Source organism: Lepidochelys kempii, chromosome 3 (assembly GCF_965140265.1).
Source record: "Lepidochelys kempii isolate rLepKem1 chromosome 3, rLepKem1.hap2, whole genome shotgun sequence".
Classification (NCBI taxonomy): domain Eukaryota; kingdom Metazoa; phylum Chordata; order Testudines; family Cheloniidae; genus Lepidochelys; species Lepidochelys kempii.
Window position 1 is genome coordinate 179,273,236 of NC_133258.1, and position 26,914 is coordinate 179,300,149.

General features: G+C 41.6%; 1 protein-coding gene across 4 annotated transcripts in view; it reads left to right on the forward strand.

The window, feature by feature from the left end:
- The window catches only part of PSME4 (proteasome activator subunit 4), a 218,182-nt gene that overhangs the window by 93,984 nt on the left and 97,284 nt on the right, over positions 1 to 26,914 (forward strand). For all 4 annotated transcript variants that reach the window (XM_073339167.1, XM_073339165.1, XM_073339166.1 and 1 more), the window contains 4 exons: positions 20,039 to 20,094; positions 23,173 to 23,229; positions 23,504 to 23,559; positions 23,642 to 23,740. In XM_073339167.1, the coding sequence (XP_073195268.1) occupies positions 20,039 to 20,094; positions 23,173 to 23,229; positions 23,504 to 23,559; positions 23,642 to 23,740 (268 nt within the window). The remainder of the gene's footprint in view (positions 1 to 20,038; positions 20,095 to 23,172; positions 23,230 to 23,503; positions 23,560 to 23,641; positions 23,741 to 26,914) is intronic.

The window sequence follows — 26,914 nt, forward strand, 5'->3', positions numbered from 1 at the left end:
AAAACTAAACCATCTATAAAACTATAAAATTATAAATCATCCATCCAGATAAAAATGTCATAGGCTCTGTAACAGAAGGAGCAGCCATTTGCAATAAGGTCAGCATTGCCCGTTATAGTTAACTTTTATTTTTATATACAATTGCCAGGTTTTACATGTGAGAAATTTTTCTTACTATGAACTTTTAATTCTCTGTTGTACAAAAATAGTAGTTATCTAGAAGACTGATATCTTTAAAATAACACTTGTAAGCCGTTCTGCTTAACCTTTTTTACAAAGAAAAATTGGTTTAGGGCTTAATAAATTCACTTGTCTTGGTTTTCAAATTAATATTTTACTCGGCTGGACAGATGAGACTTTCCTTTCGCATTGTAAATGTTTAGGATTGATTCCTATTCTCGGTTCCCTTGCTTTAGGAGTACTCTTCCCCAGTAGCTGTCCTATGAGAATGAGTTACCATGGACCCTATGAACACATAATTCCTTTTTGCTTCTTTTTGGGTGAAACTCTCTATTATACCAACATCCTAGCTTGTTTAAAAGATGTTTCTTTAAAAACTGTTTTATATAGTTATTGCAAGTCATGTCTTTCTAGAAATGAGTTTTTTGTATTTTGAAATGTTTTCTGTGAGAAAACTGTTTTGACCCATTTTCAGTAATCTTAATTTGCTGTGAGATTTTTGTCTAGTTCTGTTTCTGGTTTTATTTTTCTCAATGTCAAGTTAATAGAAGCACCCCAGTGACTTTAAACTATACTCTTAACACTCAGGAGTAATATTCAGGTGTATTAAGTGTTCCTCTGATTTCATAGACTCAGTCTGTGGTCTTTTTTTCATGTCTAATTACTTCATCAGTTTTTGTCTTATTTTATCCCTTGTTATCCTTTAATGACTGTAGTAGCACCTGTCTTTCAACTACACAGTTTGTTTGTTTTTTTTAAAAGTCCACCAATGCCATCATGTAGCTTGGAGCATCAGTTGATTTGTGAGTTGGGTATCTGCTGCTTGAAGAGGGTGCCTCACCTAGTAAGTGGTCTTGGGCTTTTATGGTTTAGGTCTTATAATACTCTCGCTTTCCGAAACTTGCTTTTCTAAAACTAGGTAATTCCTTTGCTTATATTTTAAGAATGGAATTTTGAAAGGCACCTTCAATGACGTAGCTCCCATTGACTTTCACCTGATTTAAGTCACTTAGGCATGTTTGAAATCCCTTCCTAAGTAAAAACAAAACACTGGGTACTCCATTTTAAGTGGCTACGCTATTACTGCACAATCTGTCTCATACAAGAGCAGATTATGTTTGAAAAAATTACTGACAGGTAAATATAAAATAAATAAAAGGAAATTAACTGCTGCTTAATGCATATCGTTTTGCCATGTAGAATGCGTGACTGCAGGATTTCAGAGTTGAATACTGTAGCTGTGTCTAAAAAGAAGGTAGATAAATTAATGGCCACCAAATGAAGTTATGCTAGCTGAGATAAAAGTAAGTGGCTTCAGGCTGTAAGCAGATTGCTGTGGGTACAGGAAGGCATCTTTCTTTCTCCTTTGTCTGAAACCTACTTTTTTGCAGGAGGGAGGGATTTTCCATTCTTCATCTGAAGTGCCAGATATAGGCCAGTGTTAGAGGCAGAGTAGTAGATTTCATGAATCGTTGGCCTAAACAAGTGTGTGCTATTTTCTCCCTCTGAAATGTTCTTTGTATCTGGTAAATTAGTGTTTCAGAAATGCTCTTTGACGATTCATATTTCTTCATCTTTTAATGTAAGAGGAAAAAAAATAGTTACTGATCTGACTTTGATGGACTGGGGTGACTTGTGAGTTCTACTCCAGTCCAGGTAGAAGATGGAAGGAGGTGGTTTGGACAGCTTTCACCCCATCTAGCACAGGAGTATTGTGGCTGAGTGCAAAATCCTGAGGGATTTAGGATCTCTGTCGTGCTGGTGAGTTAGGGTCCTGAAGAGTTAGTCAAAATCTTCAGTGGTGTGTGGTTTATACCCTGGTTGCAGAAATATAACATTTTGTGTGATGGTTATCCTCACACAATATTTGTGTACATAACATTTCTACATACACAATCTCCTATTATGCTCATGGGGTCTTTGTAACATTGTTAGGGATTATATATGACTTAATTTCCTTTTTTATGTAATGAATCTCATGGTGCTATAAATCAGAATTTTCCAATACAGTCTACTTATCATGCTCTCAAGTGCTAACGGGTTAAGACAACTTTCACTGCTGTTCAATTGTGCTCCTCTCTAGCTTCCCATTTCCACAGCCTAAGTACTACTATGGTAGCTCTAAGCAGCTCTTTTGGGAAAGCAAAAAACAGGGTTACTCACTGAGACCCCATTCTTCTTAAATACAGCTTGATTAGGACATGTATCACTCCTCCCTCTTTGCCACAACTGTTGTACGAGCTTCTTTAGTATCTTTTTCACTCAAGACATTCTGAAGGTCAGGGATGAGAAAGGACCAGTTCTTTTGAATGTGTAAGGTTGTGCTGTCATACAATGAGGGGCAGGGCTAGCTAACCTCTCTTGGCATCTCCAGGAAACTACCCAGCTCTCCTGGGGGAGCTGCACACAGAAAAGGCAACAGTTACTACTCCACGGTGAGTAACCCTGTTTTCTCCTTGTTTCACCTTCCAATTGTGTTCTTTGTTTTTGAGTCTCGTATGTTAAACATAAAATAATTGGTTTGGCCCATGATCTAATCCTAAACATGGCAAGATACGTATTTGCATTTAGGAAAACTTTCATTTCAATTGGTGGAATGGCGTGAAGCCAACTGGCCTTTGTTTTTGAAGCTGCATCTGATGACTGGACTTTAGGCATAGAACATCTGCAGATAATTGGGCAAGGCACATAGTGAAATGTTTTCAAACTAGAAAAAAAAACCCTTACATTTTCCATTTATAAAGGAGATTTTAGGGTTGGTAGTGTGGAGAATAAACTAACAAATTTCTCATGATGGCTTCAGTTAATTTGGATTTACATGTTTTCAGCCTACACAAAGTGTAGGTTCTTTTAGCCAATCCATGTGTATTGGATGCAGTTAGTATGGAATGAGCTGCAATACAACACACGAGATTGCATTTAGATTCTCTTGTGTGGTGTGACTTGCTTTGTGTATAAAATGAAGTATTATCTTCTTTTTTTTTTTTTAATTATGTAAATAGTGTCTCTGAGGGGGTCTTGCTTTTCAGCATCAGCTGTAAATATAACAAAAATGCCATGTTCACCTGATAGTGTGTATACTAGAAAAGCTTGCTTTTCAATAGTTAAAACGAAGCTGCTGACTCAGTAGCTGAGCTTTAGTGCTATGTATTAATAAAGAGGAGATCCTATTTTGGGACAAGAATGATGCCTTTCTTTGTTTTGAATATAGAACCTTACACGATGAGTAGGCTCACTGAGGTCATTGGGACTGCTTGTACAGTAAAATAATACTGTGTGAGTAAGGATATTCCAATCTAGTCCTTAATTATTCGATACTATCTGAGCTAAGATTATAGTTAATGGTCTCCAGATCCCGAAGTGTGGAGTAGACAGACCTGAAAGGGGTAAAATGTCCTTTTCCCTTGCATCATAATTTAGAGATGTTGCTGCAGAACATGGCTTGTTTGCAGAAAGCGATGGGTTCTTCTGCCAGTAGACTTCTGCCTGAAAGTAGTGGGATGGAAGAAACAGATCCAGTTCAGGAAAAACTCCTGTGCCTATATAATCACAGTTTAATCCTTTTTACTGCCTTGAGTAGAGTTGCTACTTATGGACTTCTCTTTGTCCATTGGTGGCTGGAGAAACCGCTAAAGTATTAATTTTAATACTAGTTTTCTTTATATCTTAGAAATATTTTTCTTATAATTGAGCTAATTTAGTAGTTGACGTTATCCCCAACATACTGTATTAAAGAAAGCTAATAGCCTAACATCTTTTTTTTTTTTTTTACTGATTCTGGTTATTGGTACTACTTTCTTACCTGTCAGAAGAGGAGTTGTCTTTTGTTTGGGGACACTGTTAATCTAGCTGAAACCAGAAATCTCCCTTTCTTCTTAGACTATCTCTGCATATTCCCACTTGTGGGGTATTACACTGCCTAGTGATGCCTAATGGTAGAACCTGCTCCAAGTAGTTTCCAGTTAGAGCATTCTCATGCCCCCTGCTATCTCTCCACTCAGTGTCTTTGAACATTCTGAGGGAAGGCTATGAAAAGGGGCACAGAGCCATATACCGCCTAACTTCCTTCTGATCATGTGCCAAAGATGGAAGTGAACCTCTCTGGTCCATTCAGATCTGTTTTTCCCCCATCATAGAACCATAGAAGATTAGGGTTGGAAGAGACCTCAGAAGGTCATCTAGTCCAACCCCCTGCTCAAAGCAGGACCAATGCCAATGAAATCCATTCTTTGTGTTTTGTTAATTGTTTAATGTAGTTTGTAGTTTGGTTAGTAACTCAGTTCCAGATTATGGTGAAACCAAATCAAAAAAAGAAGCTGGGGATTCAAGAGATGTGCTTTGTGCCAGGCTGTCTTCCTGGTGTTGGAGAACCTCAGTTTTATAGTTCTACTTTTTCTTATTTTTCTTGGAATCAGAGTTCTTCTTGCTTGGGAGAGGGCCACTCTCTCCTTTAGGGTGTTCCATCTGCTGGACTTTCATGCCCAGAGCTTGCAAGGAGTGGCAGAACAGTTTGCAGGTTCTTCTCCTTAAGGAGGTACTTGAGGCTAAACCCTCTGGATCCAGGCATTCGTGGGATCCAACGTCCAAGAGGCCATTTTCAGTTCCTTTGAGTTCTTCCAGCAAGGTAGAGCAGTTTTAAAGGTTCCACAAAATTGGAACCCTCATCAGGTCCCTCTCTGGGTCCTGCTTCTTAGGCAGTCAGGTCTTTGAAAGGTACCATTAATGGAGATGGGAAGATCACCTGTGACAGAATCGAGAGCCATGCCGTTGGCTCTGGCTGTGTCCGTTCCAAAGAAGAATACTGGGAAAAGATGACCACTGTTAGCGGAGTTGGATTCTACATGTCAGAACCATCCAATTCTGACAGGCCTCTGTGGCTCCAAAAGCAAGGCCAGTTTCAGTTTCAAGGATTTGAGTATTTCACGAGATCCTTTGCCATCTAAGTCTTTGGCTCCAGCCTCAACCCCTGCTCCAGTTCTGGTCCATCTATTGATCTGAAGAGAATTTTTACTTTGGTGCTTTATGTGCACCATTTATCTTCTGAACATTCCTTGGATCTGAATGAGAAACAGAAGATCTTGAGAAACAGACCTGTTTTGCCTGTTCTGAGGTCTGTGTTATCTTAATCGGAAAAATGGAGAGCAGGGGAGATTTATTATGCTTTCTCTTGATCCGTCTATACCTCCTCCTCCTAAGACTTCTATAGGATCATCTCAAAGAGTTTTCTCTCCATTTCTTTCTGTCCTCCCTCAAGGTCCTTTGCTGTCTCCAGTGTGTTCTATTGCGAATCTGAGGCCTGATCCGTATCCAGAGGAGGCTAGAGGATGAATAAAGAAACTTTGTTTCCTCCTGGTTCATGCCTCCTTTTGGTCTCCCTCCTATAGGTATGTTCCTGAATTCCAGTTTCTGGGGAAATTGGCAATCCTGGCCTCCATAGCTTTATACAGAGCTACTACAGTAATTTTTCGGTTCTTGTAGGTATGGATAGAGAGGTGACGCTAGAGGATCTGGCAGCAGAGAAATCCTTGAATCTGATTCCACTGGATCTATCTGCATCTCAGACAATGGTGCGTGATACTCTGTCTGAAGATGATGATGAGGAGATATCTCCTCTTTTTGAACAAGAGTGTGCGAACACAGACTATGATCCTGATTTGTCACCAGACAATCATGTCAGGGTGGCTTCTGCCTCTGCCTCTTCCCCTTCTGAGGATGCTCTATGGTTTCATGACCTGCTAGATCAGATGTTATCCACAGTGAACTTACCTTCAGTATCTGTGGAGGGTACCTCCCATTCGGTGTTTGACATTCTTAGGGCTACCTCCAAGAGTAGGATGTTGTTCCAATCCTTGATGGTCTACTGCAGCCCGCTAAAATTCTGCAAGCCTAGGAGACAGATTATCTGAGGTGCCTTTGGAAGGGTTTTCATATTTTCACACATACCTTGTACCTAATTTGCTTCTGGTGGTGGCTGTTTGAATTCTAGACAAGCACATTCCACTCCTGCTGATAGGGAAGGGAAAAAGACTGATTCCCTAGGAAGAAAGGTATTCTCTTCTTCCTCTCTTGGTATTAGGATGGGAAATTACCAAGCAATTATGGCCCTCTATGAATTCCATCTGTGGGAAAAGATGTCATTGTTTATGCAGGTTTTGCCAAATGACAAAAGAAGATTGGCAATTGCCAATCATAGAGGAGAGTCAGAATATGGCAAAGCGTGCTCTTAGGGCTTCATTTGATGCCTCAGGCTCTTCTGATAGAATATTGGCTTTTGCAGTTACTCTGAGGAGAAATGCTTAGCTTCCCTCTACTCTGGTTCTGGATACTAGAATTAAGGTGGAAGATCTCCCCTTCAAAAGGGGAGGTATTTTCATTGAAAAACGGATGAACTTTTGAAAAAAGCGGAAGGAGACAAGATCGATGGTTTGCTCTTGGGCTTGATTTCTTCTAGGAGGAGACCTTCTACTTTCTATTATCAGAGATGGTATTATTTGCAATCTCCCTTGGCTTATTTCTCATCAAATCAAAGATGTCAACAACAGCAATAGTAAAAGTTTTGGTCTATGACGTTCCCCTCCGGTGATCTGCTAGATCACTCCAATACTGGACTCTGTGAGCCAGCCTTCCCTGCTCTGCTGTGAGAACCCCCACTCCTGGGCTGTTCACGCACAGCCTCTGACACGTAAGCTGTTCCTTGGATTGTGCAACTGAATGCCACTAGCCAATATCTCCAGTCCCAGACACAACCTAGGAACCTCCGTCTTGCAGTGTCCAGTTATGCCCGCTGGATGCTGGAAGCTTATATGAGTTTGTCAGTTTAACAAAGAAATTTGATATGCACCAGGCTTGTTATCCTAAGGGCAGTCTCTGTCACTCTTCAAACCAAAGGCACTGCTTCAGGTAGAATAAACAAACAGATTTATTAACTATAAAGATAGATTTTAAGTGATTATAAGTTAAAACATAATAAGTCAGATTTGGTCAAATGAAATAAAAGCAAAATGCATTCTATGCTGATCTTAAGACTTTCAGTGCCCTTACAAACTTAGTTGCTTCTCACCACAGGCTGGCTGCTCTTCAGCCAGGCTCTCCCCTTTGACCCGCACTTCAGTTGCTTGGTGTGGTGTCTGTAGATGTAGGTGGAAGAGAGAGAGCGAGCGAGCATGGCCAGTGTCTCTCCTTTTTATCATGTCCTTTCTTCCCTCTTGGCTTTGACACCCCCTCCTCCACCCCTTCAGAGTCAGGTGAGCCTTACCTCATCGCAGTTCCAAACTGACAAAAGAAAGGGGGGGTGACTCCATCGAGCATCTAACAGATTCTTTTTTTGCTGCCTAGGCCAGCACGCTTTGTTCCTTTGAGTCTGGGCTGGGTTTGTCCCATCCACACCCTGATGAGGTGTGAACTGCCCCTCTGCTTCTGGAGAGTTTTTGGCTGGGTTTGTTCTAAAACATGAGGATACATTTTCAGCCTCATAACTACATACATGAAATTATAATCTATAACATTACTATAACAATTACTGTAACATCACTATAACAACCATGCTCAGTGCATCATGAGCCTTCCGAAGACACCCAACATGACAAACTTTGCATTGGATACCACACAATCATTTTACAAGGATGAACATGGGGGTGCTGGATGTTCCCCCACGGTACAGAGCGTTACACCTCCCCTCTTAGTTTACTGCAAGAGGGTTAGTCACTGACTAGCTCGAAGGCAGTTTTATCGTTTTCTTGGCATGCAGCCATTAAGGCCATGAGACAGTGTGCCTATTTTTCTCCATTCACACACAGCAAACCAGGTTTGTTATGGTTTCTCTGCTGTGATCAGCTTTAAACCTGTTTACAAGTATTAATTGTAAAGTAGCATTATCATAAGGATTAACATCCGTGTCAAAATTTTTGTCTCCAAATCTTAACATTAATACAAAAATTTGATCACAGATAGCTGTTCACAGGTATCTTAATGATGCCACGCCCTCTGTTCAGATATTGTAGTTTGAGGTTAGTTTGTTCATTACCCATGGTGTCCTTTGACTCTCTCCCAAGTAATCAGTCACTGGCTTTTCTTTCCCTCCAGTGTTCCCTTCTGTGTGGGCTCTTAATTTAATCATGTTTCTGGCATTTTGGTATCTCAGGGTCTGGCAAGATAAATGCCCAGGGGGATCCTGCACATTGGCTGGCTCTCTGGGGAGCAGTCTCCCAACCCCAGGACTCTACATATGTAGAAAATCCATCTCCCCTTTTGGGGTTACCCTGGGTTTCCCCCTACCAGCACGGAGTCCTTCCCTCTTCCCTTTTCCTAGAGGACCATGATCTGTGCTCTGTGGGTTAGGTATGTTTACCCTTTGGTCAGATTCACCTTTTCCCAGCAGCTTTTTCGTAACTTCTTCCTGTCTCTCACCAGCCTGGGGGAGAACACCCCTTTCTCTGTCAATTGGGTCAATTGTTGTTCTGGCAGACTACCACCTGGCAATTTCCTGGTCCCAACTCCTCTGTTATCACAGGCATTGGAGCTGCATCTTGAGTTAAAGAGACACAGTTACTTTCCAAAAACTTATCAGAAATAGAATCCTGAAAAATTGTACCCTCTGCCACCCCTTTCTCTGTCCCTAAGAAGTCAGCTTTGTGACTGCTTCCCTCCAGGAGGTCAGTTACACAGTTCCTTCTCAAAACCTGGGTCACAGCCTGAGTGCCTGGGTGCACAGATGCTGACCCAGCCATCCTCCTAGTGTCCTGGGCATCCTGGACATTCCTGTACCCTCACTATTCCTTCCCCAGTTTCCTCCTCTGGGCCACCTCCTAAAACACATTTATCTGTGATCCCTAGGAAGGGTTCTGTCTTTTGTTCAGCTGCAAAGCTCTACCAGCTAACAACTGGGACAATTTCCTTATGACACCTCTCCTGCCCCTGAGCCTGAGGGCATGTTGCCTTCTGCTGGAAAGGAGCTAGTCTCAGCCCCTCCCATACTTGGAAGCACACTGCTTCCCTATGTTACAGAGTCACAGGAATCCTCACCCATCTAAATGGTTTCTGATATTCCCTACCCCTTCTCTGGGCTCTCCTCTGGGACTCGTTTCTCTATGCTCCCTAGAGCTGGTTTTGCCTCTGGTTCAGCTGCGACCTGCTGGCAGCTAACAACAGTTCTCTCCCTGGCAGGCATTACGCCCATTCCTTCCTGGTGTGGTGTTACCTCCAGCTGCAGTGCAGGAGTTGGTCTCAACCACCCTCCCACCTGGAAGCATGTGACTTTTCCCTGCTGCAGAAGGATCAAGGAGACGCTCCCATTCTCTCAGCAGTTCCTCGGAACTTACCCTTTCCCTCGGGGTGACAGCATAAAATTCCCTCCTGCTGCAGGCAAATACTTTAACCTGAGCTATGTGGAAAAAAGCATTACCAAGGAGCAGGTCAAATAGGAGGTGTTCCATTACCTCCATAGTCAAAACACTTCACAAACCACATGGATTTTAGCTTGTGGTATGAGGAATCTGTTTTTGCATACCCCCACAATCTCTGCATTTGACCAAGCAACATATTGGCCTTTGGGACTGCCCTCTGTTTAACCAGAGAGATCTGGGCCCCTGTATCCCTCTGCCCCAAGTATTCTCTGCCATCAATTTGGACAGCCTTAACATACTCCATATCTGGTTCTCCAGAGGCTAACCTCGCAGAACCAATATGATAGGTTTCAATTGCTTGGGGGATTTCTGTGTTGAGGACAGCAGAACTAACATGAGGTATTGGTTGCCTGCTTCCTCCTAGCACAGGGCATTTATTCATCAGGTGATCAGTGGAATTACACTGGTAGCACCTTTTGGGCTCTTCTACTTTTACAGGAGATTTGGGATGAAGGTAAGAGAAATGTTTTTGGGCCAGAGAATGTTTATGGTCCCACGCCCCTTCTCTCTTCCCAGGGGCAAAATGGGATCCTCCCTTCCCACCAGTTTTAAACCCCTCTTTCTGTGGCCTGCCCTCAATAGATGCCTGATTCTGTTTGAAGGCATCAGCTAAAAAAGCCATCTTATTCACAGACTTTACATCTTTGTCCTATAGACACTGCTTTATATCAGCCTTACATATGCTTAGGAAATACACATGAGCAGCAAGATCTAACATTCCTTCAAAACTTGCCACTTCTTTACACCTCACCCATTTTCCCAACAAATCTTTCATTTTGTTTATATATTCCCCATTACTCATACCAATATCCCTTTTAAGATTCCTAAATTTAACTCTATATGTTTCGAGGATAATCTAAAACTTTTGCAAAACAGTATCTTTAAATTTACAATAGTTTAAAGCATCTTCAATAGGCATTCCATTGAATACATTTCAAGCTTTACCAGTTAATTTTGCAATCAGGGTAGGAACTCTCTTATCATTGGGGATTTCATTTTTACACACAGCGTTTCAAAGGTAGTCAGATATTCAACAATATCATCGTCTTCACTGTATGCAAGACATAAGTGTTCCCATTTGTGGATTTTTGGAGTGATGGGAGTCATTGGAGTCCGGGGGTTCTGGTTCTGCTCCTCTAGCAAGTCCAGTTGGTGTTTATGCTCTCATTCTTTCTCTCTTTCTCTCTTTCTTCCATGATCCTTCTGTGGGCAGCCTCCTCCCTGGCTGCCTCTGCCTCCATAGCCCTTCTGTGGGCAGCCTCCTCTCTAGCTGCCTCTTTTTCTTTTTCTTCTCTCTCTCTCATATCTCCAATTCTTTCAGTTGTAATAAACTCTGGTGCTTCCACTCTTTTTCTGCAGTCTGCAGCCTGAAAAGCTCCAACTTTGAAATTGCTTCACTGCTTTCACTCACTTTCCTTCTTTCCTGTTCTTACTTCCCTTTCCCGAAATAAGCAAACAGAAAATAACAAAACTGTGACCTCCTAACTGTTGTTAGCCACCGCACTTAAGACTCACTTAAAATCACAAATATCAGTGCTTAAAGTGTGAGCTTCACTTGGAGTAACAAGCTGTACATACACCCTGCTCGTTGCGCCACTGTGACGTTCCCCTCTTGTGTTATCTGGCCCGGTGATCTGCTAGGTCACTCCAATCCTGGACTCTGTGAGCCAGCCTTATCCTGCTCTGCTGTGAGAACCCCCACTCCTGGGCTGTTCACGCACAGCATCTGGCATGTAAGCTGCTCCTTGGATTGTGCAACTGAATGACACAAGCCAATATCTCCGGTATCAGACACAACCCTAGGAACCTCCATCTTGCAGTGTCCAGTTATGCCCGCTGGAAGCTTATATGAGGTTGTCAGTTTAACAAAGAAATTGATATGCACCAGGCTTGTTATCCTAAGGGGAGTCTCTGTCACTCTTCAAACCAAAGGCACTGCTTCAGGTAGAATAAACAAACAGATTTATTAACTATAAAGATAGATTTTAAGTGATTATAAGTTAAAACATAACAAGTCAGATTTGGTCAAATGAAATAAAAGTAAAACGCATTCTAAGCTGATCTTAAGACTTTCAGTGCCCTTACAAACTTAGATGCTTCTCACCACAGGCTGGCTGGTTGCTCTTCAGCCAGGCTCTCCCCTTTGATCAGCGCTTCAGTTGCTTGGTGTGGTGTCTGTAGGTGGAAGAGAGAGAGCGAGCGAGCATGGCCAATGTCTCTCCCTTTTATCATGTCCTTTCTTCCCTCTTGGCTTTGACCACCCACCCCTTCAGAGTCAGGTGAGCATTACCTCATCGCAGTTCCAAACTGACCTAAGAAAGTCCCTCGAGAGTCCAAGGGTATGGCTACACTTGCAGGTGTAGAGTGCTTTGAGTTAAAGCCAGCCTTCGGAGAGCGCGGTAGGGAAAGTACTGCAGTCTGTCTACACTGACGGCTTCAAGCGCACTGGCATGGCCACATCTGCGGCACTTGCAGCAGTATTGGGAGCGGTGCATTGTGAGCAACTATCTCAGCATGCAAGTGACTGCAACATGCTTTTCAAATGGGGGTGGGGAGGTGGAGTGTGACAGGGAGTGTGTTGTGTGTATGTGGGGGGAGAGTGGGTTTTGGGGGGGCTGAGAGCATGTCAGCATGCTGTCTTGTAAGTTCAGACAGCAGCAGACCCTCCTCCTCCCCCCGGCCTCTCTCTCTCACACACAGCATTCCACACTAATGGCTGCTTTGTCTTGGAGCAGATAAGCAGCCGGCTGTCAGAAACGGAGCTTGCAAATGGCATATCCGCATTCCTGCAGCGATTCAGAAACAATGACAAGAGTGGCCACTTGACTTAAGGGGATTATGGGATGTTTCTAGAGGCTAATCAGAGCGCAGTAATGCAACACCTCGTTCACAATGGCGCCATGGCACTCCAGCGGGGGAGCAGCAAACGTTATTCCACTCGCTGAGGTGGAGTACCAGCAGCGCTGTAGCCGCGGAGTCAGAGAGCTCTACCTGTCTTGCCAATGTGGATGGGTAGTGAGCTAGGGCACCTGGGGCTCCTTTATTGTGCTGTAACTCACAAGGGTAGCCAAGCCCTAACAGATTCTTTTGTTGCTGCATGGGCTAGCACCCTTTATTCCTGTGAGGCTGGGCTGGTTTTGTCCCATCCACGCCCTGATGAGGTGTGAATTGCCCCTCTGCTTCTGGAGAGTTTTTGTCTCGGCTTGTTCAGCCTCATAACTACATACACGAAGTTATAACCTATAATATTACTGTAACAATTACTATAACATCAGGACAGTGGGGTGGGAGGAGGTATTTTTTCATATTCTCTGTGTATAAATAAAGCCTGCTGCAGTTTCCACGGCATGCATCCGATGAAGTGAGCTGTAGCTCACAAAAGCTCATGCTCAAATAAATTGGTTAGTCTCTAAGGTGCCACAAGTCCTCCTTTTCTTATAACATCACTATAACAACCATGCTCAGTGCATCATGAGCCTTCCAAAGACACCCAACATGACAAACTTTGCATTGTATACCACACAATCATTTCACAAGGATGAACATGGGGGTACTGGGTGTTCCCCAGAGGTACAGAGTGTCACACAGTCCCGTATGTTAACTCTGGCTCTATAATCTCTTCATTTTCAACTATGTATTAGTTTGCGGCTCTCAGTAAAGGGCATGTATTTTCATATCTCTGTTCAACATGTTCATTGAAAGTACCTTAATTACATGATGGCAGGATGCCATTTCAAGTACGAGGTGCTTTCATTTGGCCTGTCCACAGCATTAAATTTTTTTGCAATGTGCCTCTCTGTGGTAGCAGCTCATTTGTGAAAGCAGGCTATTTGTATTTACCCACATTTGAACTATTGACTGCTGAATGCTGCTATTGGTGAGGATCTAGTAAGCCACATTTCTTTTACAACCACCCCTTTTTTTTCTTTTTTCAGACCTGGGACTGGTTCTGAATGTGAAAAAATTGAATCTCTGTCCCACTCTGAGAATTTTATTCATAGTCTCCATATTGGACTCTGTAGCAGAGAGAGCCTTTCTGGCAGAGGACAGATTTTTAAAAATAGTGCAATATGTTTTAAACATTCAAATATTATAAACTCAGAAAGTAATTTTCTCTCTGGATCTCATGGCTACTACTACGTATGTGAGTCCATTTGTGTGTTTCAGAATGAGTCCACTACAGCGTTGGATGTCTTAGGTCTTCAGACCAAATCTGGACAATCTTCATATTTTAGTCAGCATACCTCAAAACATTCTGGACTTATTGACAGAGTGGTCAGTCAGAGCAGTGTTCTCAGTGGTGTCCAGTTCAATCCCCCTTCATCATTGGTAAGGTTATCTTCAGATGCATCAAACAGTAGTGGGGGGAGGGCACATATGAGTCATCTTATAGTTTGCAGTTTTTGCTCTTCTTGGGAGGGAAGCTTGCACACCAACATGTTGGGGTTAAGAGCCATTCATCTGGCCCTCAGATTGTTTCTCTCTCATTTACGTGGGAGGGTTGTGCAAATGGTAGCAGATAATTCATCAAGTCTGTATTATATCAACAAATGGGGGTTCTTTCTCTGCTCAGCTCTGTGCAGAAGCAATCAGTTTATGGGACTGAGGTATTTTCCATGACACTTATTTGGTGGCCCTGAATTTAGCAGGAGAAAATAAGTGATTGCAGATCATCTCACCAGGGACAGTTCTCAAATGCACTAATGACCCCTGAAGGATCAGTTGATTCCGAGCATCTTTTTCCAGTTGGGCTCAATCAGATGTCAACCTGTTTGCTATAAGGTTCAACACTAAATGTCGTGTCTTTTGCTCAAGAGCAGGAAGGGGCAGTTAATGCATCTTGGATGCTTTACTTCTGGACTGGGGAAGCCACCATCTATACGCTTTTTCTTCCCTTTCCATTGATCGAGAGGGTGGTAAGGAAGATATATCAGGACTGTTAGGGGCTTATTCCTTCACCCACTTACTTCCCTGGTCCTTCTTGCATGAACAGAGAGCAACAATACCCGAAGTCCAAAGGTGCAAACAATTCAATGTTTATTGAGGTGAACTTCCAGCAAGCATGATTGCAGTTTCCTTCCTTAGTGTCCCCCTTCTCAGCTCTGACACCACAGAGCCTTACTTGTGTCCCTGTTCCCATTCCCCCCCTTAGCAAAGCATGATTCCAATTTCCCTGCCCCCATTCTCTGTTCCCATTCTCTCCCCCCCTGCTTACTTCCTGATTGACTGCAGACTATATAGTAAAACTTGAGTTCTCCTTAGCTATACCTTAACCATTTTCCTGAAATTTAACTAACCAATCCTAACATATTGTAACATGATTATTTAACCAATTATATCCCACCACCTTAATTAGTTTACACCCAGCAAAATTAATTATACAGCAGACAGAAACAATCACAGAACCAGACAGAGACCATGCAAATAAACAATAGCAAAGTGGGAACTATAATGACAAAACAGTACAGAAGTGAGGATTTCACATCCCAGCTATTGATAAGTGAGTTCTTGCCAGACAGGATGCTATCAAACTAAGTTTCCTTTTACATTTTCCTTCTACATTTTACACTTCCCTTTCTCTGGAGGTGATAGGCATTATCAGGACAGGATTGTATTCCTAACAGCCCAGTAGCACCTTATTTCAATGTGACTAGTTTGGAATGTGAGGATGTGACCGTTCGCTTCCCAGCTTATGGCTGCGTCTGCTGCTTAGCCAAAGGCCTTAGCCTAAGAACAGGCCCTCAGACTGTCACAGTAAGAGAAGGCCCTTACACCGGCAGACAGTGATTTTGATTCTTTCTTTTATACCTCTATAACTAGCTAAGTGATAAGAATACACCTAAATTCTTAAAGTCTAGACCTTTGCAGACAGGCCTGCATATATATATCCTAACAAGGACAGATCAAAGATAATTCTTATTGCCCTGGTTTGGCTGCATCAGCAGTGGTTTATGAATCTGCTTCAACTGTCCACCAGTGTATTCATATGTTCTACTCTGTTTCCAGATTTTCCATCTTGGCAACTAGGGCAGGATTCATCATCCAGATCATCAGTCCCTTTACCTCATGTCTTGGGCAGTTGGATTTTGGCTCTGTTTAATCTTGAAAAGTCATGTTCCTCTTTGGTGTAGAATGTACCTCTTAGTTTTAGAAAGCTGTCTACCAGCTGATGTTATTTGAAATGGTCCAGATTTGTTGCTTGGATGCGGGGAAAATCTGATTGTCCTGTCTTAGCTTCCATACCTTGTACTTTAGAATATTTCATGCACAAAAAAACTGAGGTGTTATCTAACTCATATTGGAAAGTTCATTTGCCAGTTCTTTCAGCTTACCATATTTTGGTTGATGGTAGATCGCTATTTGTGCATAACATGGGTAAGGAGTTCATGAAGGGGTTAGCTAATATCTATCCCCCTGTTAGAAATCCTGTCCCTCCTTGGGATCTTAACTTCGTCTTATTTACACTCATGAAACAACATTTTGAACCACTGGCTGTCTATTATTTATCTCTTACGAGATAATTCATTATTTCCATAACAGCAGTCAGAAGGGTGAGTGAATTAAATGCACTGATAGCTGATCCTCCAATTATGTCTTTTCATAAAGATAAGGTGGTTCTTAGGCCTGATCCCAGGTCTTTGACAAAAGTCATTTCTGAATTTCACATCAGTCAGACAATTAATTTGCCAGTCTTTTCTTCAAAACTGCTTACTAATAAGGGGGAATCTGTTGTATATACTTTGGATGCAAGAAGAGCTTTTGCATATGTAATGATGCTGGTTCTGGCGGGACCCAACTGAGAGTGCCAATTCAGAACAAATTGCTCAAGGCTGGGCAGTTACAGCCCAAGGCTGGGTTTTCTATGCACACCAAACAGAGAAGATTTTGGTTTTACCCAACTGGCTAACCAGAAGTCACACAAGCAATTCCCTTAGACACCCCAGTTTCCCAGTATCACCACCAGTGCCACTCGTTATGTGGACAAATGGTTATGAAAACCAATACACCAGTAAAAGAAAAACGGTTCTCTCGATCCCAAAGGACCAAGCCCCAGACCCAGGTCAATATACAAATCAGAGCTTACCCACAAATCATGCTGTTGCCAATCCTTTAGAATCTAAAATCTAAAGGTTTATTCATAAAAAGAAAAAGATATAGATGAGAGCTAGAATTGGTTAAATGGAATCAATTACATAGAGTAATGGCAAAGTTCTTGCTTCAGACTTGCAACAGTGATAGAATAAACTGCAGGTTCAAATCAAGTCTCTGGACTACATCCACAAGCTGGGATGGGTCTTTCAGTCCTTGGTTCAAAGCTTCAGTGTAGCAAAGTCCCTCCAGGGGTAAGAAGCAGGATTGAAGACAAGATAGAGGAGCTGCAGCAGCCTTTTATATTCTCTTGCCATGTGGTCTGTCTTTCTTTGTTCCAAAGACAAGCTGTCCATCACATGGCATGGAAAAACCTTAGAGTTCTGTCCATAGGCATGTCCCTACATACTTTGCTGAGTCATAAGGGGAGTCTGCCTTCTCTCAGTGGGTCAGTTGTATAGCTGATGGTCCTTAATGGGCCATCAAGCAGGCTAGGCAGAGCTGACATCAACTTGTCTGGAGTGTTCCCCAGAAGCATAGCACAAGTTTGAAATACAGACAGTATAGAGCCAATATTCATAACTTTAACTATAAAAATGTATAAAAACACACATATAGACAGCATAATCATAACCAGCAAACCATAACCTTGGCTTAGACACCTCATTTGACCCCCTTTATACAAGATTTGGTGCCACTATAGGACTTTGGTTGCAACAATGATCTATACGGTCCCAGCTTATGTCAATAACACAGCATATTATTTAAGTAGGTCTAAAAGTTTTCAAAAATCGCATAGATTATTCATGTTTTATGCTAACAGGCATGTGGGTTATACCATATCTCCCCAGACTATTTCTAGATGGATGAAATCATGTATTGCTGAATGTTATACATTTTCAGGAGTTCCTATACCTACAATGGTATGGACTTGTTCCACCAGAGCTGTGGTGGTGTCTTAAGCAAGTCCCTGTTTCAGAAATATGCAGGGCTGCAACCTGGAGTTTGGACACACTTTAGTAAACATCATGCTCGCGATTTGGCTTTCAGGGCTGATGCTAGATTTCGTAGAGTGGTGTTTCAGTCTCTATTCAATTAGGACTCTGTTCCCTCCTCCAGATTATTTTCAGCACTGCTGATCAAACTACCCATAAGTGGGAGTATGCAGAGCCACTCAAAGAAGAAATGAAAATCACTACTTGTAACCAAAGTTCTTTGAGATGGCTTTGCATATTCACACTTCTCACCCACTCTCCCCTCTTTCTCAGAGTCCTCTTGTTCTGTGTCTCTAGATTGGTGATGGAAGGAACTGAAGTGGTAGAGGCTTTTTGGCCCCTTGATATAGCCTCACCCTCAAAATGTTCGAAGATGCTGAGGGGAGATGTAAGAATGTGAGCACACTAACAGACACAGCTTGGAGAATGTTCTACCCTTAAACACCAATAGGTGGTGCAGTACCGCATAAGTGGAAATATGCAGCGCCATCTTGTAGAACTCTGGTTATAAATAAGTAACCTTCATTTCTTTAATATTGTTAATATCTTCCAAATTGGAAATATCTATTAGAGAAATGTACACATCTGTTTTTAGAAGGATTTATGCTAATTAGCCAGCATTTTTCTAAAAATAGATTTTTCTGTGTAGCACCATGAGTATCTTTTTTTTTTTTTTTTTAAGAGGGAACGGCTATCTTACCTTAATGTTGGAGCTGTTCAGGAATCAATATTAGTACCCATACAAATCATTATAACTGGAGCACCCATGTTAATATCAGTTCTTTTTATAGGGAATAATAAATGAAAAATTATTAGTATGGAAAGACATTTATTTTCAAGCTCTTTATTTAGTGCTATTAGAAGAAGCACAGAAAGGAAAATAAAGTGAAAACTTTTTTTTTTTGTTTAATTGAGAGCTTTTAAAATTGAACTAAAATGTCTTCCTTTTTAATTGATTTGGGATTTTGTTTAATGTGTAGATGTGAACAATACAAAAACAATTAAATGAGTCTGTTACCTACAAGACTTTATTTTAGGATTTAGGATGTTGGGATTTTCCTGCAGTTGTTGTTGACATCCCCAATACCTCACTTAATGCAATGACTGTAGCTCCCTGTTCTTTTTTAGATTTCAGTGATATCAGTTATTGTTCTAGGGTAAATATAACCCTCAATTCTGGTCTTGGCGAGTTAACCTCTCAATCCACCAATTTAAATGTGGAGCCTTGTTTCATTTTATTGTGTTTGGACTATGTGTGCTGATGCCGGTGCTGCATGTGTAAGCACTTCTTGCCAAGCAAACATCTATAACAATAAGAGACTGATATTGTTCCTCCTCCCAGTTTTCTAACTTTTTTTGCACCACTTCCACCATTGATACAATCCTCAATTGCACAGGAAAATTATATTTAGCAGTATGGACCGTTTGGTGATATTGTTCTTCCAACATGTTAGTGCAGTATTTATGTAGCTCCTGAATTTCTTTGAAAAGTGTCCTGGTGATTTTTCCTTCAGGATCTGAATCCACTTACCCTTAGTGTCTATGATGTAGCTTTAGAAACAAAACAGGAAAGAAAATGTAATGTATATTCTAATGACTTGGTCTTGCCATTAGATACATTGGCATCCAGTGTCACAGTCTGCTGTTTTATTTATGCAACCATGTACAAAACCCACATTTTACAAGGACTAAGAATGCACAGCTAAAAATTTAGAGTAGAATCAAGTCATAACCAAATCTTTATCTTGGTTAAGCTTTTCTTTATAAGAAAAAACTTGTCATGTAGATGTATTGTGCTGACTATTATGTACTTTCTTGGCATGGTTATTATTAGTGGTGGGGGCTTCAGAGACTAGCATTAACAGTTGGGCCTAGGCACATTGCACACCATTTTCTTTTTTAAAGGAAGGCCCACAGGTGTGGGGGAAAATAAGCTATTGAATTTATATATTCAGCCTTTCCTGAGACTCTTATTCAGTTCCCTACTATCCAGTAATCTGATTCACCTGCAATTAATCCAATAAATAGCTGTATCAGTGCCACCGTCCCTCATTGTCATGCTGATGTGAACATGCATCAGAAGAAGTGAGTCATTTTGAATTCTTCTTAAACGGAACTCGTTCAAGATTTTATACTCAAGGTGGCCTTGCTTTGGTTTTCACTCTCTCAAAACAGGCAAACTACCTGACCAGTAGGTATTCCTAGCTTTCAGAATGTTAAAGATAAATAACAAATAAAATGAGTAAATTAAGCCTTCTCAGTCATCCACAAGCATTAACCTTACATTGTAAGTAGAAATTAGTTGTCAATAAAACTCATTTTGTTAGACAGATTTCCTTACCTTGTAATACAATGTATTTTGTCTTTATGCAGGGTTCCAAGTCTGGTGTCTTTGGAAGAGACAAAACTTTACACTGGTGTTAACTATGGTAGGTCAGTCCCAACTCTGTTAAATCAAGTCACGAGATAATTAATTTTGTACTCTTGTTGTTAAATGCATAGCCAATTGATTTGATTACATTTATGATTCATTATTAAAAATGTTTGAGACCAACTAACCAAGCTTAGCCAAACTTATTATCTAAAGACAAAGCAGTACAAAACAGAAAGGAAAGAGTTAATATGTTACCAGTCCTTGTGGGAAACTGTTGCAGCATTTAGTCCATCTTACACAGAAGCTGTGCTCCGAAATACACTCTCCAAACTTCTTATATGTATATTGTAACTTTTTATGAGCATTCTGTACATCATCCAGGACTAAAATTTACCAAATATATTTGTACCTTGTTTTTTCCAGTATCATGGTGTATCTTTCCTTATTCTGTTTTCGGACACTACATTCCAAATCAGTTGCCTGTGAAGGCACCTCCCAAGCTTGTACCAGGGCAGAGCATTCATGTGTCTTGGTTTTGAGAAGTTCTGCATCCACCTGTGTGAAGTGCAGTATTGTGCTGTGCATGGTATTGTGGGATATATACCTCAGCCTGAGTGAGCAGAAAGCAGTTTAGCATGACTTCAAGCTAACCTTTATATAACGTTAATATAACGTGTAATACATATTGATATGGTGTGCAATACATATAACATATACTTTGGCTAACACTTTTGTTGTTGTTGCAGCTGCAAAGTATGTCCTGTTTGAATGCATAAGTGCTGTGTGGTCCTGGTTATTTAGGGTGGTGATCAGTCCTGTATATTTCAGAGAACCTGTCTATCTGTGTGTAGCTGGGGTGGAGTTCGAGATCAGTTGGGCCAGTAGCAGTTACAACAGTTGGTACAGAAAATGGAAGGAAAACTTCAGAAAATCCTGGCAATGCTTAGGCCACGGTGAAAAAGCCATGACTCCCAGAAGGGGAAATCGGAAGTCTTATTTATCATATTAGTAAAACATAAAAAATATTCCAGAAGTTTACTAAAGGAGACAGATATTCAAACTGAATATGCTACTTACAAAAAAAAGGCCTGATTCAGCAGTCTTTACCCACGTACATCCATTTAATTGTGTTTTCATAGTAAATGATTGGCAAGTGAGACCTGAGTCTCTGCCATGTGTACCCTGAGCTCTGAGGTTGCATAGCTGTGAGGGAGAAGAGCAGCTAGTATATGTGTGTCTATCATGTAGCCCAGTAGTTCATAACCTCTTTCTTTTCATGTCTCATAATTTGGGTGCTTCTCAGCTTCAAGTCATACCAATCTTTGTGCCAAGTCTTGTATTTAGCTGTCTTAGGCACCTGGGACCAACTGGGAAATATCTGTATTATTTTTTCGATATGGTGCATGCCTATGTGTGTGTATTTATGATGGGTTACTTGCTATGGAGTTAGATCAAAAGAAGTTGTTAAAGGAACCAAGCGGGAAAGGTAAAATGGTGACTCGGATAAGAAGCCTTGAAGAAACAATGGTGAAGCTGTTCATTGGGGAATATGTTCTACCTGACTACAGCCAGGCTAAGAATGGCTTACTTTTCCCAAGTCTAAGCCTAGGATCAAAAGGAAGATAACAGATCATTAGAGAACCACGGAAAAGGGTTGAGGTTGAATGAGTTGCCAGAGGCTGCCTAGGGAGTCAGCAAGAGGTGACAGGCTGATAAGGAGACACACACAGACTGAGAGAGCACTCTGCGAGCAGGACAGTCTGCTTGTGAGAACCCAGAGATGGAGGTTAACCGGGCTGAAGAGAGCTTACAAAGGTCAAGGGAAATAGGAAGTACGGATATTGGCATTTCACAGATGAGGAACTGGGGCACAGAGAAACTGAGTTGCACAATGTCATACAGGAAGCCTATAGTGTAACAGGGATTTGAGCCCAGGTCTCTTTCTTGCGGCACTTCTAAAAGGATTAACCTGGCATATGAAAGATTCTTGTCAGAGGTGAAGCTTCTCTCTTTGAATAAAACTTTATCTCCAACCACTGTCCTCAGTGCTTGAAGGGATGGGAAGTTCTTCTCTTTCTTCCTTCTACCGTTACCATTGCCTGGATTGGCAAAGTGCTACTTTACCATCCTCTCCAAGCAACCAAAGCGAATAGAAACTCCATTCTTTCCCCTTCTTAATTGCCTGAAGGATAAAGTCCCACCCCTTGAGCATTCTGCTCTTCTTTCCTGCCCCAGTCAGTGTATTCTTCAGAGCTTGTGATATGATGGGCACTCCGCACCACTCTGACGTTGCACAGAACCAGACTCCTATTTTGCTCTCCCTCATCTTAGGCAAAGCACTTGACCACTACTAACTCTGCCTAAAGGTATGTCTACACTGCAATAAAAGACCCGCAGCACAGCCATTACTGGCCCAAGTCAGCTGACTTGAGCTCGCAAGGCTCAGGTTGCAGGGCTAAAAATTGCAGTATAGGTGTTTGGGCTCTGACACCCTGTGAGGGGACAGGGTCTCAGAGCCTAGGCTCTAGCCCAAGTCCAAACATCATCATTCTTTTTAGCTCAGCAGCCTGAGCCCTGCGAACCTGAGTCAACTGACCTGGGCTCTGAGACTCGATGCTGCAGGTTTTTTATTGCAGTGTATATATACCCTGAGAGGCAGTACAGAAATGTGTCCCAACCTGCATGGGACTGTAAACCATTTTTACCCCTTTGCTTGAAGAACCATTATTGTGCTGATTTAGTGAACGGAGATGAAGAACTTGAAAGATGTCCTGTCCAGTATTTGGTCTGACAGATGGTGACTGCAAGATAGGATTTCAGCATGATGTGGAAAACTGAGTGGGGTACCCCATGACTTTGTCATAGAGATGATCAGGACTGTTTCTATTAAAGGTGTATGTATATAAAAATTTAATATTTTTTCCAAAGTCTTTTTATATTGCCCTTATAGAGTCCCATACCTCATATGATTTGAGGTATGTAAAGAAACTCTAATCTGTTCTTAAGCTTTTGCATGTCACACTCTGAGTTTCCATTAATTATTTTTTTAGTTAAGCTTCTCTATATTTTATAACACTGTGTAACTTAGAGAATATACTTTATGTATAATGAATGTTCTTATTATCTTTTGTAGATTTATCAAGAGAGAACCACAGAGAAACCATGGCTAGGGTCATAAGGAAACTACTGCGTAAGTACATTTTTGTGTCTCTCTCATTCCTGTATTCAGTACATCTGCAAAGATTTGCTTTAAACGTTGTCAATCTATTGTGCTTTTAAATCTAATATCAGTATTGTAGAGCAAAGCAAAAAGGCAAAATCTGTTGTTGTGAATTGTATGGCAACATAAATGACACAATGTTTTGAGCTTCACAAGTAGCAAAAATATTTCACTGAGTGTAGTTAACTCTTTGAACTGAGCTTCATATCAGATAACACACTTTTTGTTTCCATTCCAATGGTAGACTATATACTCAACAACTCAGAAGATGATACCAAGTCTTTGTTTCTAATCATAAAGGTATAATAGTAATTTTTATGTGTTTTATTTTAATTTTAATGGGTTGACTTGTTTTACATAATGTAAAACCATTTGTTTCTAGATCATTGGTGATCTCTTACAATTCCAAGGGTCTCACAAGCATGAGTTTGACTCCCGGTGGAAGAGCTTTAACTTAGTGAAGAAGTCAATGGAGAACAGGGTCAGTATCTTGTTTACATAGTTTAGTTAGGGAAAAACAACCTTTTTAAAGTTTTAGTTTTGGCTGTTTTTTGGCCTTTACGGTCTTAATGGAACTTTGCATGCATTCCTAGTGAAATTGATATAAGTTACAGTGGGCTGATGTATCATTAGAATATTTTTGTTACAGTAAGTGCCTTTTTTCAAAAGGTTTTAAAGCACTGTACAAATGTTAGTTAAGTCTCATAACATCCCTTTTTATGTACTGAATATTGATACTATTAATGATAGATCTTTGTTAATTTGCTAGTCACTAGGAAACTACATGCTGGGATTTTTTATTTTTGGTGACTTATCTGCATGGAAATAATACAGTCCTTGGATATTAAATTGCTGCTATTGCTAGCACTTGTGAAGCACTAACGATGTTAGAACCATAGATGCCAATTAAGTTGAGAAGCATATAGGAACCAAACTCTTTTCCCTTAGTTTAAATAATATTTAGCACTTCTCATCAATAGATCTCCAAACACTTCTCAAAAGTCGGTAAACATTAATATCTGCTTCTTGCAGGTTGAGAAATTGAGGCATGGAGAGTTTAAATGAGTTGCCCAATGTTATGAGAAGTGAAATCTAGATTACTGAACATGGCTGCTGAAGTAGAGAGCAGAGAAGGCAATCTTTGAGGTGGTTAGGTCCTCACGCATTTAAAGCAATAAAGATAAGGACCAAGATCTTACATTAGGCCAGCAGCAAATGTACAGCATGATCATTAATGAGAATGTGCTCTTGTCAGTCAAGTCCCCCATAGACACCCACACCAGTAGCATGTTGCTACTGCATCTTAAACCATCTGTAGGTTGCATCTTGTCTTCTGCTTTAGTTCATGAGAGAACAGCCGGAAATATCTTAAGGAGATATTGTTTTGAGGTGGCAAAAGTGTTAGATAGCAGTATGTGACAGATTTGGCAGTTTCCTTGGAAAACCATATTGAATTAAGTTTAAATATTTTGGAGTCCATTGTATTAAAGGAAAAGATTATTGTGGGCCTGCATGGTCATAGATCTGTATTGAACAATGTGGCAAACAAGAATGATCTTTTGGGACAATATCTATGAAGTGGAACCCCTGGGAAATAGCTTGGGGGAGATGAATGCAAATGCCCTTCGCCGATTATGCAGAAACCAAGAGTTTTGAAGCTATGCCCTGAGGAGAAAACCATTATCTGCACCCAAAGATTGAGATCAGAGGCTCAATCTGTATAAAGAAACAGGTTGATCTGCACAATTGGGGTGCTTGTTCTGAGCTGAGGCTGTTATGAACTTGAAGCCACAGAAAAAACCCTTTGGTGAGGTTTGAAAGATTAACTCTAATTGGAGCCCCTCCTGGTGTTGGGAGGGAGGGTGATCTCTGATAAACTAATTAGCATGCACATAGGTTCTTTTATTGTTTTTAATATGTTTTTTCTGTAGTGATTTCACCTTAAGAATAGATGTGCTTGCTTAGAAATGTCTGTGTGCTAACTTATAACCATGATCAATTATGCTATTTATAGCCTCTGAATAGAAAGCAAAATGCGGACACAGGCCTGTCTACGTAGTCTGGCTTGCTGGGGAATTCACAGTGTAGGCAGGAAACTGTTCAGCCTGAAAAATCCCCTCGTCAAGAGGAAGAGAGATTCAGGTCTTGACCCAATAAAGATTACTGCTCAGGATCCGGGAACCTAGAGTGGGTGCCATTTTTGGACCGCAGAAGGGAAATACAGGCGCAGTTGCCCCAAACTGTGACACAGTTGTTAAATCTGTATTCGAGTGTGTAGTTGCCTAACTCACCCAAGGCTTTCCAACCACTACAGCTATTTCTGTGTTTGAGTAGTGAAGTATTCACCAGGAACCTGAGATTGCATGCTACCTTGATAACTGGGGTTGGGGGCAAATGCACTCAACAGAGGATAAAATCATAGTTTTATTAGTTCTTCAAGAATTCCCCTTTCTTGGATTTCCCTTCCTATCAACAATCACTGCTACTTTCACTGGATTCAGTTAGAGCCAGCTGTTCTTCATCCCCAGAGTGACTCTTTTTCATCCACTTTGTCTCAGTTTAGTTAGTCTCAGTTTAGGTAGGTCTATAGGATGCTGTGGGGGGGAAAGGGTTCTCCCCCTGTGGTCACTGGCACTACCAGCTGCTGTGGCTGACCATGGCAAATCCCTGGGCTTTAAGAACTGCCCACTCTGTCATGCCTCTGAACAGTGAACGCCCGTGTTCTGTCTCAGTTAGGGACTTGTTCTGGAACTCTGTAAAAACTGTAGGTACTTTTCAGAGTGGACCCAGCAATCAAGGGTTGTCTGATGAAGCAGTGATAAGGCCAATCTCTGACCTCAGACTTTAGGCGCCTGGATCCTCAGGAGACTGCTGGCTGTTGAAAACTGCCCTGGCTTCATCATCAAAACCAGCCAAATGCTCACTCAGTCCTCTGGCTTCCTCATCTGGGAAGGAGAGAAATGGATCAGACTCAGAGCGCAAAGAGGTGAAGATCATCCCCCTCCCTGGATCCGACTTCAAGGTTGCATAAGACTGCGGTGCATTTGGACGTTAAGGGTGCCTCAAAACTTAGGAAAAGTTCCCTACGCACGAGAACTCGTACCAGCTGAGTGGACCTAGCCATAATAGAGGTCTCACCTGATGCTGTCGTGGCTGTTTTAGCCTTCTCATTACTGAGGTAGTCAGAAAGAAAGATAGCCCAGTACTGGATAGAAGCCTGACTGCGGTGCTGGTCATTCTGTTGCCCCCAGCACCAGCGCAGTTACTGCCATACCAATCTGTTGGTGATCAAGCACTTTGGACCATGCTGACACGGCTGACACCTGTGCGGCTACTGGAGCTGCATTCACCCTGATGCTGTCCAGATTTCTGGGCCCAGTGACTTTGATGCTTCCACTATCTGGTCAGGTTCCCCTTAGACCCACGGGTTGAGCACCATCCTTCCCAAAGGACTGATTCTGACTCAAAGGAAAGCCATTAGCCATCCCTGGTCAGGTCCTGCTACCCAGCGGTATCAACCTCATCTGGGGGATAAGAGACATGTCCCTGTGGTGGAGGGTGGAACCAACCCAGCCCAGTACTGGGATCACTGAGACCACACATTGTGGGGCCTGGTGCTATATGATCATGGCATGTGGACCCCCTGGGGACTGCA